At 41.4% G+C, this 19,441-nt stretch overlaps 1 protein-coding gene across 1 annotated transcript in view; it reads left to right on the top strand.

The window, feature by feature from the left end:
- PITPNC1 (phosphatidylinositol transfer protein cytoplasmic 1) overlaps window positions 1–19,441 on the top strand; it is a 189,996-nt gene that overhangs the window by 60,279 nt on the left and 110,276 nt on the right. The window contains exons 3-4 of the mRNA XM_052658232.1: window positions 17,451–17,539; window positions 18,660–18,667. Of these exons, the coding sequence (XP_052514192.1) occupies window positions 17,451–17,539; window positions 18,660–18,667 (97 nt within the window). The remainder of the gene's footprint in view (window positions 1–17,450; window positions 17,540–18,659; window positions 18,668–19,441) is intronic.

The following is a 19,441-nucleotide window of genomic DNA, read 5'->3' as shown; positions in this document are numbered from 1 at the left end:
TGTAAATTGTAGAGAAGTAAGTGCTGAAGATAGTCGTGTACCATTGGGGTCTTAACTCAGTAAGATTTCCACTTCCTGTCAGGTGGAAGTGTCCCCAGAGGAAATTGACAAAACTAACAGTCACCTGTGACCAAAGTGAGATACAGTATGCAGGTGGTTTCCATCTCTAAACCACTTGAGAAACTGTATAACTTTTCCTGCAGCAGAACAAGAAGTGGCCAGCTGTCTCAGTCATGTCTGTTTTCGCTATCAAAATATTCATATTTATCTTAATGGAGAGTAATAAACATTAGTAAGAGGGAAATTTGTTATAAATAAGGTATCTGGACTTTCAGTAATAATTCCATTCTTCCCAAAGTAAAGAATGTCATCTCTCCTTTGGAAGGGTAACAATTCAAAGATGATCAGCCACCACTGATCAGGACTGCCATTTCTGCTTTGCAAAATACATTTTTTTAAATCTTTTCTGTTTTCTTATCACTAATGACATAATTGATTCCTGGGGCTTGTCTGATCTTCTCCCTACCTTACACTCCCCTCTAGGTCATTTTCTTCCTTTTCCTTTTCTGGGTCAGAACATTTGTAGTCGCATGCCATATGGTGTATATTTTCTTAAAACTAACAGTCTATGTTAGTGAACCAGTGTGTGACCATTCTGGTCTTTGCTATCCTCTCCATGAATACTCTACTACCATCTGTGGCCTCCCTTATTGGCCCATTTCTTATTATTCAGAAAGCACTACCAACATAATAGTTGGACTGTGTCCCCATTTTATCCACTGACACTTGTGAATATTTCTGCATTCTCAGTGCTTTAACCACAAACAGATGTTGCTGAGAGAGCCATTTTTGGAGTCTCTCATTCTTGCATGACCTCCACCCTCCAACAGGCTGAAGGGGACTATTTCTTCTTGATGGGAGTGTTTGTGTTCTGTCACTAGTGTGTTTGGAAATCTCTCAGGCCAGTATCCTGACACTGAAGGCCTTGGGCTGATTAAACCCAAGGATGCAGTACCAGGGAATTCCTGAGTCATGATGAAATGCAAATGAGATCGATCCTGTTCACCTATTAGTAGCTGTGAATTGCCAGGATTTGGAACCAGTTCAGCCTGCAATCAGCTGTTGATTTGCAGGAGTATCTGAGCTCCAAGTCTGGTCTGAGGATGGCTTCCTTCACAGAGAGGTTTCTCAATATGCTGCTTTGACATTCTTAGTGCTAAGGGTGTAAATAAAATATTGAGCATTACTCACCTCTGTAGAGCAAAGAGAAGTGAGGAGAGTGCGAGAAAATAGATAGAAACGTACAGAAAATTCCATTTCTCAGCAAACAATTGCATTTTCCCAAGTTATTGCCTGGGGAATGTTCCCTGTGTACCAAATTTAAGAAATTAGAAAACTTTATAACTTTTCCTGAAACAGAACAAGAGGTGTCCAGCTGTCTCGGTCATGTCTGTTTTCTCTATCAAAATATATGACATTTATTTTAAAGGAGAATCATAAGCATTAGTAGGAGGGAAACTTGTTATAAATAGAATATCTGGACTTCCAGTAATAATAACTAAAAAGATTAATATAGACCTTCCCCCTGCACCTCGTATGACAAACACAGGATGAAATATAACAATATAAAAATGAATTCAAACCAAAGAAAGGGAAATCCTCAGATACTAGAAATTAAGAGGAGACTCTAATAGGAGTGGAAAGCACATGAGCTAATGCTAGAGAAGCTGGGGGATGTCAGAACTGAGTGTGGGCCCTGCCATCCAGGGGTTGGGGGTGTCATGCTCATAGTGTTAGCTGCTTAGTCATATCCAGCTCTTTGTGACCCCATGGACTGTAGCCCACCAGGCTCCTCTGTCCATAGGATTTCCCAGGCAAGAATAGTAGAGTGGGTAGCCATTCCCTTCTCTGGGGATCTTCCCGACCCAAGGATTGAGCCCGGGTCTCCCACAGTGCAGGCAGATCCTTTACCTCCCATAAAGGGACAGGAAATGAGGCCTCAGTACTTGTAAATGGGGCATTGTGATTAAGAATCATGCAAAAAAAAAAAAAAGTTTTTTACAAAGACTGAGAAAACTTACCACTCAGAGGTGCACACTGAAAGAACTAGGGCTTCCCTGGTGGTCCAGTGGCTGAGTCTCTGCTCCCAGTGCAGGGGGCCCAGGCTCAATTTCTGGTCAGAAAACTAGATCCCACATGCTTCAATGAAGAGCAAAGATTCTGCATACTGAAACCAAATAAGTAATTAAAAGTACTACTGGACTTCCATGGTGGTACAGTGGATAAGAATCAGCCTTCTAATGCAGGGGACACTGGTTCAATCTCTGGTCCATGAAGATTCCACATGCTGCGGAGCAAGTAAGCCCGTGCACAACTACTGAGCCTGTCTGTGCTCTAGAGCCAGCGAGTTGCAACTACTGAGCCCTCAAGCTGCAACTAGTGAGCTGGTGTGTCCTAGAGGCTGTGCTCTACAACAAGAGAAGCTACTGCAATGGGAAGCCCACACACCACAGGGAAGAGTAGCGCCTGCTTGCTACAACTAGAGAAAGCCTGAGCACCACAGTGAAGACCCAGTGTAGCCACAAAAAGTCCTAATAAAGGCTGTATTTTCAAGTAAAAGGAAATTGAAACCAAGAAGAATGAGGAGGGAATCTAGAAGAGATAGTGTTGTAGCCACGCATTCCAGGAAACAAACTCATTCAGAAGGACAATGCAGATAGTGGAGAGCAGTTTATTACACCGGCAGGCCCAAGGCAGAGTCTCCTCTTAGCCAAGGACCCCAAGCAGCATTTGTGAAAATCTTTTATATCCCATGTTTACGTGTCTGAACCCACCACTCCAAATTCCTTGAGACTTACATAAACCAAGGAAAATACAATCCCAATAACCCCGTGATTCACGTGCTATGTGCTCATGTGCTCAAACAGTCAAACAATTAGCCAATAACCAATAAACCTGAGGTTACACTCTGATTGATACAGAAAAATTTATGGCCTGCCTGGAGGAAGGGGTGATTAGTGTATGTTTTCTCTTAGGCGATGAGTAACCTAGATACGATCTTCAAGGTTCCCCTGTCTGGAGGGGGTCTTATCCTTCGGTTGTTGTTTTCATAGGCACTAAACACAGAGTTCAGAGTCCATTGGAAAGGTGGCCGAGCATGATCAGCATGAACAGGCCTAAGATGGAGTCCCAGCCCTATGAATTCCTTCTTCAGTAGTAAATATCTGGACAAATCTGAATAAGCATAGAATGTTGCAAATATATGAACAATGAGTAATTGGAAATAGACTCATGGAATTTAAACAATTCAGATAACAATAACAGAAAATATACAGTTCAGTTTAGATCAGTTCAGTTGCTCAGTCATCTCCAACTCTTTGCGACCCCATGGACTGCAGCATGCCAGGCCTCCCTGTCCATAACCAGGTCCTGGAGTTTACTCATACTCATATCCATTGAGTTGGTAGGGGTGGTAAAAAAGAAATGCTGTAAGTTGCTAATATTATCTAGAAAGAGGAAAGACATGCTTATTAATTTTAAAAATTTAAAGCAAGTATGCCTATTCAAAATGTAAAAGTAACCTCTAAAAGAATAGTAAAATAGTATGTTTTGGTCATACACGGTTTTGGAAAGCGTGACCAATCCAATTGAAGGCAGAGGAAGAACAAAGAGAAATCTACAAACAAATATGGTAAATAGGAAACATAAGTTGTGTTTGTCAGATGATAAATCAAAATATATCACTGATCACAATAATGTATTATATCCTAAACCTGAACCTCGCTCAACAAAAATATGGCAACACTGACAAAATTACATGTGTCCTGAAGTTATAATGGGGATTTTAACCTACTTCTTTAATAAACTGATAGAGCAAGTAGACAACTTATTAATAACAAGCATAAAGAAGATATAAACAACTGAATTACAAGCTTGACCTAGTGGATATTAATAGACCGTGGAACCAAAATGCCTTTCAAACGCACATGAAAGTATATAAAAACTGAATACAAAGTAGGCCAGAAACCAGTCTCAAATACTAGAAAATTGATATCATGTAGGTCCTATTGGCTGATTTCAAAGCACGACAATAAGAAATTGCTAAAACAATAAGTATATGACCTAAATCAAATCCCTTATGACTATACAGTGGAAGTGAGAAATAGATTTAAGGGACTAGATCTCGTAGACAGAGTGCCTGATGAACTACAGATGGAGGTTCATGACACTGTACAGGAAACAGCAATCAAGACCATCCCCAAGAAAAAGAAATTTAAAAAGGCAAAATGGCTGTCTGAGGAGGCCTTACAAATAGCTGTGAAAAGACGGGAAGCGAAAAGCAAAGGAGAAAAGGAAAGTTATACCCATTTGAATGCAGAGTTCCAAAGAATAGCAAGGAGAGATAAGAAAGCCTGCCTCAGGGATCAATGCAAAGAAACAGAGGAAAACAATAGAATGGGAAAGACTAGTGATCTCTTCAAGAAAATCAGAAGTACCAAGGGAACATTTCATGCAAAGATGGGCTCAGTAAAGGACAGAAATGGTAGGGACCTAACAGAAGCAGAAGATATTAAGAAGGAGTGACAAGAATACACAGAAGAACTGTACAAAAAAGATCTTCATGACCCAGATAATCACGATGATGTGATCACTCACCTAGAGCCAGACATGCTGGAATGTGAAGTCAAGTGAGCCCTAGGAAACATCACTATAAACAAAGCTAGTGGAGGTGATGGAATGCCAGCTGAGCTATTTCAGATCCTGAAAGATAACGCTGTGAAAGTGCTGCACTCAAAACGCCAGCAAATATGGAAAACTCAGCAGTGGCCGCAGAACTGGAAAAGGTCAGTTTTCATCCTAGTCCCAAAGAAAGGCAATGCCAAAGAATGCTCAAACTACCGCACAATTGCACTTATCTCACCAAGCCAGGCTTCAGTAATACATGAACGGTGAACTTCCAGATGTTCAAGCTGGTTTTAGAAAAGGCGGAGGAACCAGAGATCAAATTGCCAATATCTGCTGGATCATGGAAAAAGCAAGAGAGTTCCAGAAAAACATCTATTTCTGCTTTATTGACTATGCCAAAGCCTTTGACTGTGTGGATCACAACAAACTGTGGAAAATTCTTCAAGAGATGGGAATACCAGACCACCTAACCTGCCTCTTGAGAAACCTGTATGCAGGTCAGGAAGCAACACTTGGAACTGGACAGGGAACAATAGACTGGTTCCAAATAGGGAAAGGAGTATGTCAAGGCTGTATACTGTCACCCTGCTTATTTAACTTACATGCAGAGTACATCATGCGAAATGCCGGGCTGGAAGAAGCACAAGCTGGAATCAAGATTGCCGGGAGAAATATCAATAACCTCACATATGCAGATGACACCACCGTTATGGCAGAAAGGGAAGAAGAACTAAAGAGCCTCATGATGAAAGTGGAAGAGGAGAGTGAAAAAGTTGGCTTAAAGCTCAACATTCAGAAAACTAAGATCATGGCATCTGGTCCCATCACTTCATGGCAGATAGATGTGGAAACAGTGGCTGACTTTATTTTGGGGGCTCCAAAAATCACTGCAGATGGTGATTGCAGCAATGAAATTAAAAGACGCTTCTCCTTGGAAGGAAAGTTATGGCCAATCTAGACAGCATATTGAAAAGCAGAGATATTACTTTGCCAACAAAGGTCCATCTAGTCAAGGCTATGGTTTTTCCAGTGGTCATGTATGGATGTGAGAGTTGGACTATAAAGAAAGCTGAGTGCTGAAGAACTGATGCTTTTGAACTGTGGTGTTGGATAAGACTCTTGAATGTCCCTTGGACTGCAAGGAGATCCAACCAGTCCATCCTAAGGGAGATCGGTCCTGGGTGTTCACTGGAAGGACTGATATTAAAGCTGAAACTCCAGTACTTGAACCACCTGATGAGAAGAGCTGACTCATTGGAAAAGACCCTGATGCTGGGAAGGATTGAGGGCAGGAGAAGAAGGGGACGACAGAGGATGAGATGGTTGGATGGCATCATCGACGTGATGGACATGGGTTTGGGTGGACTGTGGGAATTGGTGATGGACAGGGAGGCCTGGCGTGCTGTAGTTCATGGGGTCTCAAAGAGTCAGACACGACTGAGCAACTGAACTGAACTAAAAACAATAAGTAAACTCCCACAACATATAGAAATATAAACATTTCTAAGCATTTAATGGGTTGAAAATGTCAGATAAGATACTTAATTTCCCAGCCACCTTTGCAGCTAGGGATGGCATATAACCTAGTTCCAGCCGATGAGATGTGAGATTTTCCTCCATGATTAAAAAGGGTAAGATATTCAAGGTGATTCTAAGAAACGGGATGAGAAGGTAACAAATAGTGCCTACTACATGAATCTTGATAACAAAACTGAGCAATAACATTACAAAGGGAAACTTACAAATCAATTTCAATTAGGAATGTAGACATGAAAATCTTACATGAAACTTTAGCAAATCAAATGCTTCGGAGTATAATAATAATAATTCATGACTTGATCAGATTTTTGTTCATTAATATTAATATGAGAATTTGACAAGATTGCTGGGTATAAACTTCGTAATAGAAAAATCACTAGCATTATTACACAATGGGAGCAATAAATGGAAAAAATAACTTTTAATAATTCCATTTATAAGAGAAAAGGAAACTTAAGGTCCCCAGTAAAAAAATCTACAGATACACAAGACCTTTTTGGAGAAAATATGAACGATTATCAGAGGACATTTTTTAAAAACCTGGATGAATGAGAGTATTCATGAATGGGACATGCTGCATTATGAAGTTTCAATCAGTTTTCAGGTCCCTTATAAATTTAAGGTAGGTCTAATTAAAATGCCAACAAGGTTGTTTTTAGATAGAATTTAAGGATATAATCCTAATATTCCCAATTACTATAGCTTTATAAATAGTCTTGAAGTCTGGTAGTGAGTCTCTCCTACTTACTGAACTTTTCCAAAATTCTTCATATGAATCTTAGGATTAGAAACCCCAGTGATGTGAAGAATACTGGACGAAGCCAAGGACATTTAACTAGGGCATGTAACGGTGTGATCAGGTGAAAGAATAATTAGGCCCATGTATTCTATATGACCTCAAGAGGACCAATTAGACTAAGACCAGTGGGTGAGAATGCCAGGAGATAGATTTAGGCTCAGTTTAAGGAAGAAATCTAAGTATTCAAGCCATCAGAAAATATAGTAGGGTTATTTATATAGTACATTATGCTGTTACTGGGGGCGGGGGTTGAGCATAGGTAGAATACGCACTTCTCAGGCAGATTCAGACATCAAGTATGTGGTTAAAATAGCATTTTAGATCCTTTTGAATCCTAATTTTCTATGCTTGAAGTATGGTTCAGACATCACTCCAACTCTCCTCCAGCATACATAAATGAGTAACCAACACGGCACAGGAGAAAGAGTACTTTTTGCTCCTTTTGCACAAATCTAAGTAAGTCCATTATTTTATCTCAGAACCAGGAAGATTATGCTTTAATAACAAAAAGAAAAAAAATTGATATGTGACATAACTATAAAATACGTATTTTCGTAATCATAAAAGTAAACTGTCTTCCCTGGTGGCTCAGACTGTAAAGAATCCATATGCAATGGAGGAGAGCCAAGTTTGATCCCTGGGTGGGGAAGATCCCCTGGAGGAGTAAATGGCAGCCCACTCCAGTATTCTTGCCTGGGAAATCCCATGGACAGAGGAGCCTGGTGGGCTACAGTCCACGGGGTCTCAAAGAATAGGACATGACTGAGCGATGAACACTTTTCACTACTTTGTAGTTACAAACTAAAGTTAACCCACCTCAAGCTAACACATGTCCTGCATGCAGAGGTCATGGGACTCTCAGTATAGTGAGGCTGCTTTATAATTGTAATTCATTAATTGAATATCTATTGAAATTGACAATGTGTAACAAATTGTTTTGGTATTGAGAATCTCTTAATAACTAAGACATGGTCCTTGTATTCCGATCAAAGTAGGGCCTAGGTCAACTGATTTCATTATTTGTAAGTCCAGCTGTCCATCTTATGAGTGGTATCAAGGAGGAAAAACTTTTCTTTCATCCACTTTTTGTTGTTCAGTCTCTCAGTCATGTCTGACTCCTTGCAACCCCATGGACTGCAGCACACCAGGCTTGCCTGTTCTTCACCATCTCCTGGAGCTTGCTCAAACTAATGTCAGTTGAGTTGATGATGCCATCCAAACATCTCATCCACTGTTGTCCTCTTCTCCTGCCTTAAATCATCTTTCCCAGCATCAGGGTATTTTCCAGTGAGTCAGTTCTTCGAATCAGGTGGCCAAAGTATTGGAGCTTCAGCTTCAGCATCAGTCCTTCCAATGAATATTAAGGGTTGATTTCTTTAGGATTGACTGGTTCAATCTTGCAGTCCAAGGGACTCAAGAGTCTTCTCCAACACCACAGTTTGAAGGCATCAGTTCTTGGACACTAAGCTTTCTTTATGGTCCAGCTCTCACATCCATACCTGACTAATGGAAAAACCATAGCTTTGACTAGACGAATCTTTGTCAGCAAAGTAATGTCTCTGCTTTTTAATATGCTGTCTAGGTCTGTCATAGCTTTTCTTCCAAGGAGCAAGCGTCTTTTAATTTCATGGCTGCAGTCACCATCTGCAGTGATTTTGGAGCCCAAGAAAATAAAATCTGTCACTGTTTGCATTGTTTCCCCATCTGTATGCCATGAAGTGATGAGACCAGATGCCTTGATCTTAGTTTTTAAATGTTGAGTTTTAAGCCAACTTTTTCACTCTTCTCTTTCACCTTCCTCAAGAGGCTTTTTATTTCCTCTTCACTTTCTGCCATAAGGGTGGTGGCATCTGCATATCTGAGGTTATTGATATTTCTCCCAGCAATCTTGATTCTGGCTTTTGCTTCATCCAGCCTGGCATTTTGCTTGATGTACTCTGCATATAAGTTAAATAAACAGGGTGACAATATGCAGCCTTGATATACTCCTTTCCCAGTTTTGAACCAATCTGTTGTTCCATGTCTGTTTCTAACTGATGCTTCTTGACCTGCATACAGATTACCTCAGGAGGCAGGTAAGGTGGTATGGTATTGCCATCTCTTTCAGAATTTGCCACGGTTTGTTGTGATCCACACAGTCAAAGGCTTTAGCATAGTCAATGAAGCAAAAGTAGATATTTTTCTGGAATTCTCTTGCTTTTTCTATGATCCAGTGGATGTTGACAATTTGATCTCTGGTTCCTCTGCCTTTTCTAAATCCAGGTTGTACATCTGGAGGTTCTCAGTTCACGTACTATTGAAACGTAGCTTGGAGAATTTCGAGCTTGACCTTGCTAGCACGTGAAATGAGTACAATTGTACGGTAGTTTGAACATTCTTCGGGATTGGAGTGAAAACTGACCTTTTCCAATCCTGTGGCCACTGCTGAGTTTTCCAAATTTGCTGGCATATTGTGCTAGGTCACTTCAGTCGTTTCTGACTGTGTGCAACCCCGTGGACAGTAGCCCTCCAGGCCGCTCCATCCGTGGGATTCTCCAGGCAAGAACACCAGAGTGGATTGCCCTTCCCTTCTACAGCACTTTAACAGCATCATCTTTTATGATTTGAAATAGCTCAGCTGGAATTCCATCACCTCTGCTAGCTTTGTTCGTAGTGATGCTTCCTAAGGCCCACTTGACTTCCAGGATGCATTCCAGGATGTCTGGCTCTGGGTGAGTGATCACACCATCATGATTATCTGGGTCATTAAGACCTTTTTTTGTACAGTTCTTCTGTGTATTCTTGCCACCTCTTCTTAATATCTTCTGCTTCTGTTAGGTCCATACCATTTCTTTCGTTTATTGTGCCTATGTTTGCATGAAATGTTCCCTTGTTATCTCTAATTTTCTTGAAGAGATCTCTAGTCTTTCCCATTCTGTTGTTTTCCTCTATTTCTTTGCATTGTTCACTTAGAAAGGCTTCCTTATCTCTCCTTGCTATTCTTTGGAACTGTACATTCAAATGGATGTATCTTTCCTTTTCTCCTTTGCCTTTCAATTCTCTTTTCTCAGCTGTTTGTAATTTATTTAGTATTGATGATTCGGGTCCTGCAAATTAAACTGAAACTGATAGATGAACAGGAGAAAAGACAAGTTTTTATCCAAGTACATAGGCAAGAGCATCCAGAAAAACATGACTCAAAGGAATGGTTAGAATTAGGGCTTATATACCATTTTAATAGGGGAGGGAGAGAAAAGGGACTTAGGGGATAAGAAGTGTCTTGTATGAAAAATAAATGGGGCCTCAGGAGAACAGATGAGAGAGAAGATAGCTTTGTGACAATGTCTATTTAGGCGCCTTCTTGTCCTGGTGCTTACTTCTTGTCTCTGGTGATAGGAGTCAGTCTTCTCTGGTTGCAAAACTCCTGGAGAGGGGATTTATGACAGTTGAATTCTTTTGGGAGGCTCTGTTTTTATGAGGATAAGCAGAATTCAGAAAAAAAATGTCTTCCTGCAACTGTTGGATTCTCACATGTCTTCAGCTCAAAATAATCCTGATGTCACTGTAGCATGTTGTGGACCTTCTCACTGACCACAGGTAAGTAGGCTCTAAAAGTTGGACTGGAAGTTACTGAATTGTTCCAGTGCTCACTTAATAACTTATTCAGAGAAATACCAGTGTCCTATGGACCTGAATTCATGATCTGGCAAAAGGAATGGATTCCCTTCTTTACATCAATTTGTATGGCAAGACAAACCACATTCAGAAACTGCTTTATCGACTTATTACCCACAGCAACTGTTTGGAACACTGGAAGTACTTAGTGTCTGTATCATCAGGGCCTCCTTTCCGGGTCTCTCTTGATCAGAAAGGACATTTCATGGAAGGATGTTAGTGGTCCACAGAATTATCTGGAGGCTTGAGATTGGATAGCTGTCAGGTCAGGGCAGCTCCAAGAAGCCAAGAACAACAATGATGACAACCATCTTTAGTGAAACTGACCTTTTCATTTTGCCATTACCATCGTGGCTGCCAGGGGTAGGCCTGAACTGTCCATTTTTTCTTTCTAGCCTTTGTTCTAAAATACCAAACATAGGGAATAACTCTGGTGGTCTAATGGTTAGGATTCCAGGCTTTCACTGCCATGGACCAGGTTCAATCCCTGGTTGGTGAACTGAGATCCCACAAGATGCACTGCTGCTGCTGCTAAGTCACTTTAGTCGTGTCCGACTCTGTGTGACCCCATAGATGGCAGCCCACCAGGCTCCCCCATCCTTGGGATTCTCCGGGCAAGAGTACTGGAGTGGGGTGCCATTGCCTTCACTGACAAGATGCACAATATGGCCAAATAAAATAAAATTCCAGGCATAAACATCCCATTGAGTTCCCAGGTCAAGCCTGGCTGCTAGTGAGTGGGAGAGGGACTTCCAGACTGGTTTCCAAAGTGACTGTACTATTTTACACTCCCTCCAGAATGTATGGGAGTTCCAGTTTCTCTGCATAATCACCAACACTTGTTATTGTCTGTCTTTTTGATTACAGTCATCCTAGTGGGTTTGAAGTGGTATCTTGTTTGGGTTTTGATTGGCATTTTCCTAATGACTAATGATATTGAGCATCTTTTCATGTGCTCATTAGCCATTTATATGTCTTCTTCGAAGACATGTCTATTGAAATCCTTTGCCCATTTTTAACTTGAGTATAGTGTCTTCTTCAAATGCCATTTATCCTTTTAGTTCTTGTCACTTAGCTCCCTGGATTGCGGGGTTACTCCATTCTCTGGCCCTTCCTATAGTGTCTGATATACTGTTGTGTGCAGTACATTTGGGTGGCTGCCCTAATGCATTTAGAACATTCCATTAGTACTAATACAGTAGTACATTTGGTGATTGTCCTTGGGCCTTCAGTCCAGTTCAGTCAACCAAATAAGTGGTGTTTCTTGGCTTGTCTGCAAAAATCCTGATTTCAACTGGCATCTGGGGGAAAGAGTCAAGATACTAATCTGAAATAGTGATTCTAAATAAAACCTGTCGTCCAGAATCATATGAGGATGGAGCTTTTCTTTTGTCCCCTTTCATTTTCACCTCATTCCTAGCTTCACTCCAGTCCCCTCTCACTGAAACTCATGAGAGGAGAGAAGCAGATGGGGGCGGAGGGGAATTGGAGAAAAGATGGAGCCTATTTTTGGCTTGTTTATCAGTCATGAAGTGTCATGTTCTTCTCCACTATGGCTGCTGGATTAATTAGGCTGTGCTGGCAGCTGCCAGTCAGGGAGGGTTGCCAGCTTCTAACGGTGATTCTGCCTAATGCCTGAAATGATTTGCATGGTGAAGACCTTTCTCCCACTACATAGCTCTTGCCTTCCAGAGCAACCTCTCCTGGCTTCTAGTGGCTCTGGGTGGGAGAGGGGGCAGCTTCCCTAAGCCATGAATCTTGTTTAACTGGATAAGCAAAGCCACCAGACGGTCACTTTACCTACCAGCTCATTGGCAGAGCCTTGATGCTGTGGCTTGGGTCTTTTTTTTCTCATTTTTTCTTCCTGTTCTCCCAGATCTTACCCCAAAGTAAGAGCCTAGAGCCACAGTTTATGTGGCAGTGGGAGAGCCCACTGCCCAGGCAACAGGTCATAGAGGAAGTGTTGGAGCCAGAGGTTCTGACCTAAGAGCTTATTTCCGTGCTATTTTGAAAGACTCCTTATAGTTATTATTGATTTCTGAATATCCAGAGGTGATCTTCATTCATTCAGAAAATATTTATTAAGCGCCTGCTGTGTGCCAGTCATCATTTTAGGTGTGACTGGGGAGCAGCAGTGAAGAGGACAAAGGTCTGTACCCTGGTGTGACTCACATTCTAGCTATGGGTAACAGGCAATACACAATAGCCATCTGTATAAGGACATTATGTATTTTAGAATGTTTAGTCATATATCCTAAAAAATATTGAATTCATGTCTACTGAATATAATATGAAATAGTATTTTTAATATATATTAGAAAAAATAGAACACGTAATGGCCCTCTTTCAGATGTACCTTTCAGTCCACGCTCATCATTTGGTCCCCATCTCAATCCTTAAGAACACATCAGGCATTCTCATGCTGCTGGGCCCCATGCCTTCTGTCCCTTTGACTACTCCCATGGAAAAACCACAGAAGCCGGATGTCTCGGCCTGGTTGGGGTCTTCAAGGTCATTCTGTCAAGCAGTTTCCACCTTGATTCCACCACACTCCTACCCAGTGATGCTGACACATGTGGTCGACTCCCCTAGATGCTCCCCAGCACCCCTGCCACGTTACCCTCCCACTGTCCACACACGGAGCCTTCCAAGAACTGACACAAGGTAGGCTTCTTTTCCCAGAATCCAGAACATACTGTCCTTTTATAGAAAGAGTGGCAGCAGTGTCCAAGTTCAAGGAATTTCTGTGGGTGATGCCCCAGCAGCCTTATCTCCCACAGGAAATGGCTATAGTCCAGAAACTCAGTTCATCTCTTTGCTGCAGTATAAAGAATTACATTAAGATCAGAACGAAAAGACCAGCCAGAAGACAATGCATGAAGGAGTAAATGAGTAAGCCATAGCAACAGAAAAGAAATTTAAAGACCTCAGAAATCACTGTACACACAACTGGAGAGGGACAATTGATTATTGTCAAACGACTGTCAAATGTCAGATTTGGACACAAAAAAAGAAAAGATCAGAATATCCATCCTGGACCAGTGGGAAATGGAGATATGAAGGTAGCTAAGACCTTTTAAGAAACACTTAAATGGGACTTCCCTGATGGTAGAGTAGATAAGAATCCACGTGCCAACGCAGGGGACGCGGGTTTGACCGCTGGTCCAGGAAGAATCCACATGCTGCAGAACAGCCAAGCTGGCGCATCACAACTGCTGAAGTCAGTGAGCCCAGCGCCTGTGCTCCACAAGAGAAGGCACCACAATGAGAAGCCGTGCGTTGCAATGAAGAGTAGCCCCGGCTCACTGCAACTAGAGAAAGCCTGCACGCGGCAGTGAAGGCCCAGTGCAACCATAAATAAAGAAATAAAATTATTTTTTAAAAATCACTTAAATGAGCTCCAGTTCTTTGAGCCTAATCTTAGCGCACATAGTGACTAGTTTCAGATATGCAGTTTGGCAGAAAATCTTGTGTGACGCACTGTTTTTTTGTTTGTGTGTCAGTTGGTTTTGGGGTGGGGGTTTTGGCCACACCGCATGACTTTCAAGATCTTAGTTCTCCAACCAGGGATTGAACCCAGGCCTCGCAATGAACATGCTGAATCCCAACCACTGGACCCCAGGAGATTCTTCCCAAAGTACTGTTATTTTGTGAACTTAGAAGGACTCCCTGCCTGGAATGTTTAAGTTCAAAGTGTCTAGTTGAGACTATCATATTCTGACCCCTGTTGAGAAAATGAAATTAGACTCCATTTGGACCACATTTGGCCTGATGATGTTCAAGAACCCCTGAAGCCAAAAAATATTCCCAAATGGACATAAATTGCAAAATGAGGTTAGATATGCTAGAGAATTTGGTGATAATCTGGATTGTAAAGCCATAGAAGGGAGAGATGGTTTAGGATTCAGTTCCAAAAACTCTTTATGAAGTAGATAAACATTCTTAACCTGAGGCAAATTCAGATTATGCCTGCCTTGGGGCATCCTTGGCCTCTTCCTACTAAATGCCAGACCAGCATCACTCCCCATCCCCACCCCCCAGCTCTCATGACTGAAGATGTCTCCAGGCTTTGCCAGATAGCTCCTGGAGGGGGAAATTCCCTCACCTCTTTCCTGTTGAAATGAGAACCACTGCTCTAGAATGACCAGCTTCCCATTTTGCTCATAATCAAGGAATTTAGCATGTAGGACCTTTCACTGCTAAAACCAGGACAGTCCCATGTAACCTGGGGCAACTATTTCATACAAAGTAAAGATATAAGAAATGAAACAATATAAAAAGTCTGTCCTTGGGAGACATGGACAAAGGTTTTAGAGAAACGCGGTATTTTAGAGTTTTGTCTTTTTACTCAGTGTCTCTAAAGCCTGAGCCACGGTGAGATGATTTGGGGAGGTTTGATCTCTGCCGGTAGACCAAGAGAACATGATTCAAGTCATGCCATCTTTCCAGCAGAGAGAGTCTTGTTTGACGCCAGGTAGCAAGTTTGAGTGGCAGGCTTCTCCTTGGAATGGTAGGCTGTGTGGCAGTATACATCATGAAAGTGACAGCAGCAGTGGAGTCTAATTTCATTTCCTTTGCAGCCCTGATAAATCATTGCTGCAGGGAAAAATGAATTTTACTCTCTCAGACAAAAGCAATTTGAGTAATGATGTGCTCTGGGGAAGTCAGGGGCTAAGAGAAGGTCTGTAGTAGGCTTAAAAATATTTAAATGGCATATCATGGAATTTGTTCCAATGGCTCCTGTGCCTGGCCTAATGAAAGGCTTATACCAGAAGGGCCTGCTTCCCAGACTATGTATAAGAGTCACATAAAATCACACCAGCCATCTTGGCTAAATGTCGTTTTAGGGTGCCTTGGAAAAGGTATTTGATGATTGTGTGGCATATTCTGCGTACGTTGGCAGATGAGACAGCTAAGGTAAAGATTCTAGAGCCTGTAGTCCTGATCATTTACAAATAGGACAAGTCTCAACATGAATGGAAAATGACTGGTGTTTGTCATCTTCCTTCCAGAAAATGCTTGTTGCTTAGGAATATGGTTCTGCTGGGAGGCTTTTTAAATGATACAGGGAATGAGTTATGAAGGGAGGAAGACTTGGACCCCAAAGTACTATCAAGAGGCTGGTGAGTCTGGGGTGTGGGGGTTGTGCAGTGTAGACGGAACAGTGGGGAATGGTTTCTAACGCTTGAAGAGAGACAAAAGTACTTGGTCTAAGCTGAACAATGCCTAGCTTACCTTGGGGAGCTTCTACAATCCCATTTCAATCCATTGAAAGCATGAGAAACCAATTTGCCTATGAGTAGAATCAACATCTCCTTGACTGACACAATGGCATATCACGCTGGGGTGTGGGGACAAGCAGGAGGGGACCCGGGGGACCTGGTGATCGTGACCACTTCCCACAAGCCAGCCCAGCACTGCCTTCCCACTCTCAATGTCAATCCCAGTTACCCTCCAGCTTCAGTGACTGAAGGAATAAATCCTAGGCGAAAGCTGTAAAATCCTCTGTTGGGAAGCAAGCTTCTTCCTTCCTAGTGGAGCAAAGGGAAGGTAAATGAGCAGTTACTGCAGAAACGATTTTATGAAAGTGAGACATTCTGCATTACAGCAGCAAAAAGAACTGTTCTGTGAATTATAATACTGCTCTGCATGCCCCTCACAGTGCACCTATGAACAGTGTCCTTATCTGATGCCCACCTGGCTTCAGGGGGGACTCTGACTTCCCCATTTATTTTAGCTGTGATAAATGGCCCAGAGCTTTCTTTGAGTTAGGTCTGGCCAACCATCAAAAATACGTATTTGTGTTTTTAAAAGCAGATCCTGGATACTGTCAGAAAGAAGAGAAGCAATTTGGGAAGACATACAAGGAGCATGGTGTTTTACTGGCTCTGGATGTCATTTAAACCCTGTGTCCAAGAGGGGGATTTGGGGTTTATTACCTTGGTGTCCCCACTCTCTTAGCTAGATCAGCTTGCAATTCACAACTGCTTCTTGATGTTTTTTATTGCCAACTGCCGAGAGTCTGCGTCCTGTCTCTGGGTCTGATGTACTGCTAGACGTTGGTGTCCCAGACACTTAGCTGTAGGCACCAGCACAGGAAAGAAACAAGATAGTAGCAACCGGAAAAACAGAAAGCCCCAGAGTAGAGTGTGGGGGGAAATGAAATCATGCAAACAGATTACAGGAATATATAAGGAATTTTCTGGGCCTGCAGAAAGCTGTGAAGTTTGCCTCAGAAGGAAAACAGAATGAAGCAAAGCAAAACTTAATTAGTCCTTGGTTACTAACGGTCTTGGGACCTGTGCCCTTGGGTTTTCCTTGTTTTGAGAATGTTTTTTGCAAATGGCTGCCCGGGTCCCTGTTCCAGAGAAATGGCTCTGTCATTGCCTTAGTTTCCTGGGGCTGCAGTAACAAATTGCGGTGAACTGGATGGCTTTAAGACAACACACGTTAATCCTCTCCCAGGATGGAGGTCAGAAGTCTGAAATCAAGGTATTGGCAGTGTTGGTTCCTTCTGGGGAACCAATCTGTTCTGAACCTCTTTCCTGCCTTCTGTTGTCCGTGGTCATCCTACGTGTCCTAAATACTAATACGAACAAGGGACAGTTTAACTGTGATGAAGACCAGGGAGATAGAGACCAAGTTGCTGTGGAGAGAAGAGCAGAAGTAGAAGTCCTCTGACTTCTCCAGCAGTCAATTTCTCTGAACAGATAAGGTAGCAGGGTGAGGCACTGGACAGACTCTAATTGTAGTTTTCTTTCTCTCCTCTTAGCAAACTGCCTAGTTGGGCTAGAGCTGTTGTTCCCAAAATATTTTATGTAACAGAGAAGGCATGGAACTATTATCCCTACACAATTACAGGTAAGTCCTTGTACACCCAGTATGTCACAAGCATCCATGCTAGGACATAGGGGGATTCAGATTTCACTGATTGAGCGTGGGTTATCCCAGCAGGGACTCACAGGAGCCCTGTGACACCTCCCTGACCCTTTGTCTCCATACTTTTAAGTCAACACTCTTCCTAGCAGGAGGTTGTAGGGGTTAAGCTAAACTATTCTATCTTCCTTCTTGAAATGATCATTGTAAATAGCATATAGAGAAGAAAAAGGAAGCTCTACTTAGTGACATTTCTAGAGGTTTCATTATCCTTTTAATAAAAAAATTTTTAATATAAATTTATTTATTTTAATTGGAGGCTAACTGTAAAGTAATTCATTATCCTTATTTCTCCTTCTTTTCTCAATAATCGCTAAGTTATTTTAAGGTGTGGTTTGTTCATAATCAAGTTGTTTATTTTGACTTCTTTGCTTAACAGACACCCTCCCCCCAACACACACAGAGCAAAACTTGACTATTTTTATAATTTATATAAAAGGTTCTGTTGGGTCTCTCTGCTCCAAACCACTTCCTTTGCAATCAGATAATGTGAAAATCAGTTTCCTCCTCAACTTCTAGTGGCGTGATAATGACACTCAAAATGTTGATACTGAGCTAGAAACTGGCCCAAAAATTTAAAAGGTTTGGTTCCTGACCTCAAACACATGAAAATTCAAGGTCCCGTTTGAATATCAGCCTAACAAGCTCTTTTTATTGGTTTTAAAAGCTGCTTTTCCACTTAAAAGATTTCCTTTGTGGTTAATGAAATGCTCTACTGGAATTATTAGCCTTTTATTCTGCTTTTCTAAGGCCAACTCTTTAGTTTTTAATTAGCCACAAACCTATAGGCTAATTGAATCTTGTCTTACACTCCTTATCTACCCAACCGCAAAAGTATCATATGAAAGAGTTTCAAGAACAAACATGGAGACACTTAGTATTTATGAAAGTTTAATTCTCAGAAGGTTTCTTCGCCACATTTTTAATAATTATAATTCAGCAATATTTGTTAGTTCTGTGGATTTATATTGCATATAAGTGTGGTCTTAATCATCATTTTCTCTCTTTTCTTTTCCCTCTTGCCCAAATGAACATCTGGGACCAGAATACACAGTAAGTTTCATTTAATCATTTAAAAATATTCAGCCTAAGATCAGAGGAGTAATTGGAACTTCCCTTGTACTTCTCATCTTATTAATGTAATTTAAAAAAAGAGGAATAATTCAGAATCAGAAATATTTAAATATATGCCATTATATAGTTATATACAGTGCAATAATTTGAATGTTCTCATTTGTTCAAGAATATGAATGTAATTTAAAATGCCTTCGTAGTCACTTTACATTATTAACTTTTGCTTGTATTTTTAAATAGCTTGACTGCTCTGTTTGTGGTAGTTCACTATAATAGAACAATTTCTAGCAATGCGGTATTAAAGAGATGATGGTAATTATCAATGGAGGGAGAGGCTTTTCCTTATAGTCTGTGATCTGATCCCTTATAGAAAGACCTTGACACTTGAAAGACATACCTTCAAACTGTTTTACTCAGATTGGACAGTCTCAGTGGCTTGATAAAGTCATTTAATTTCTTCCTGTCCTAAGAGCCTCTAGCATCGTGACTTACACTAAAAAAGAAGTCTATACTGTCATTGTGTTGGTATTTTCATGCGGATCATTTTCCTCAATGGCGAACAGATCAAACTGTCATAAAAAGAAAATGGTTAACTGAGCTCGGTCAGGCTTAAGAGTGTTCACACTGCTATATTTAAAACGGATAACCAGCAAGGACCTCCTGTGTAGCACATTGAGCTCTCCTCAATGTTATGTGTCAGCCTGGGTAGGATGGGAGTTTAGGGGAGAATGGATCCATGTGTATGGAGGGCTG

The sequence above is a fragment of the Budorcas taxicolor genome, chromosome 19 (genome assembly GCF_023091745.1).
Source record: "Budorcas taxicolor isolate Tak-1 chromosome 19, Takin1.1, whole genome shotgun sequence".
Taxonomy (NCBI): domain Eukaryota; kingdom Metazoa; phylum Chordata; class Mammalia; order Artiodactyla; family Bovidae; genus Budorcas; species Budorcas taxicolor.
Note: the sequence above shows the minus strand (reverse complement) of the source record. Positions and strands in the feature narration are given on the sequence as shown.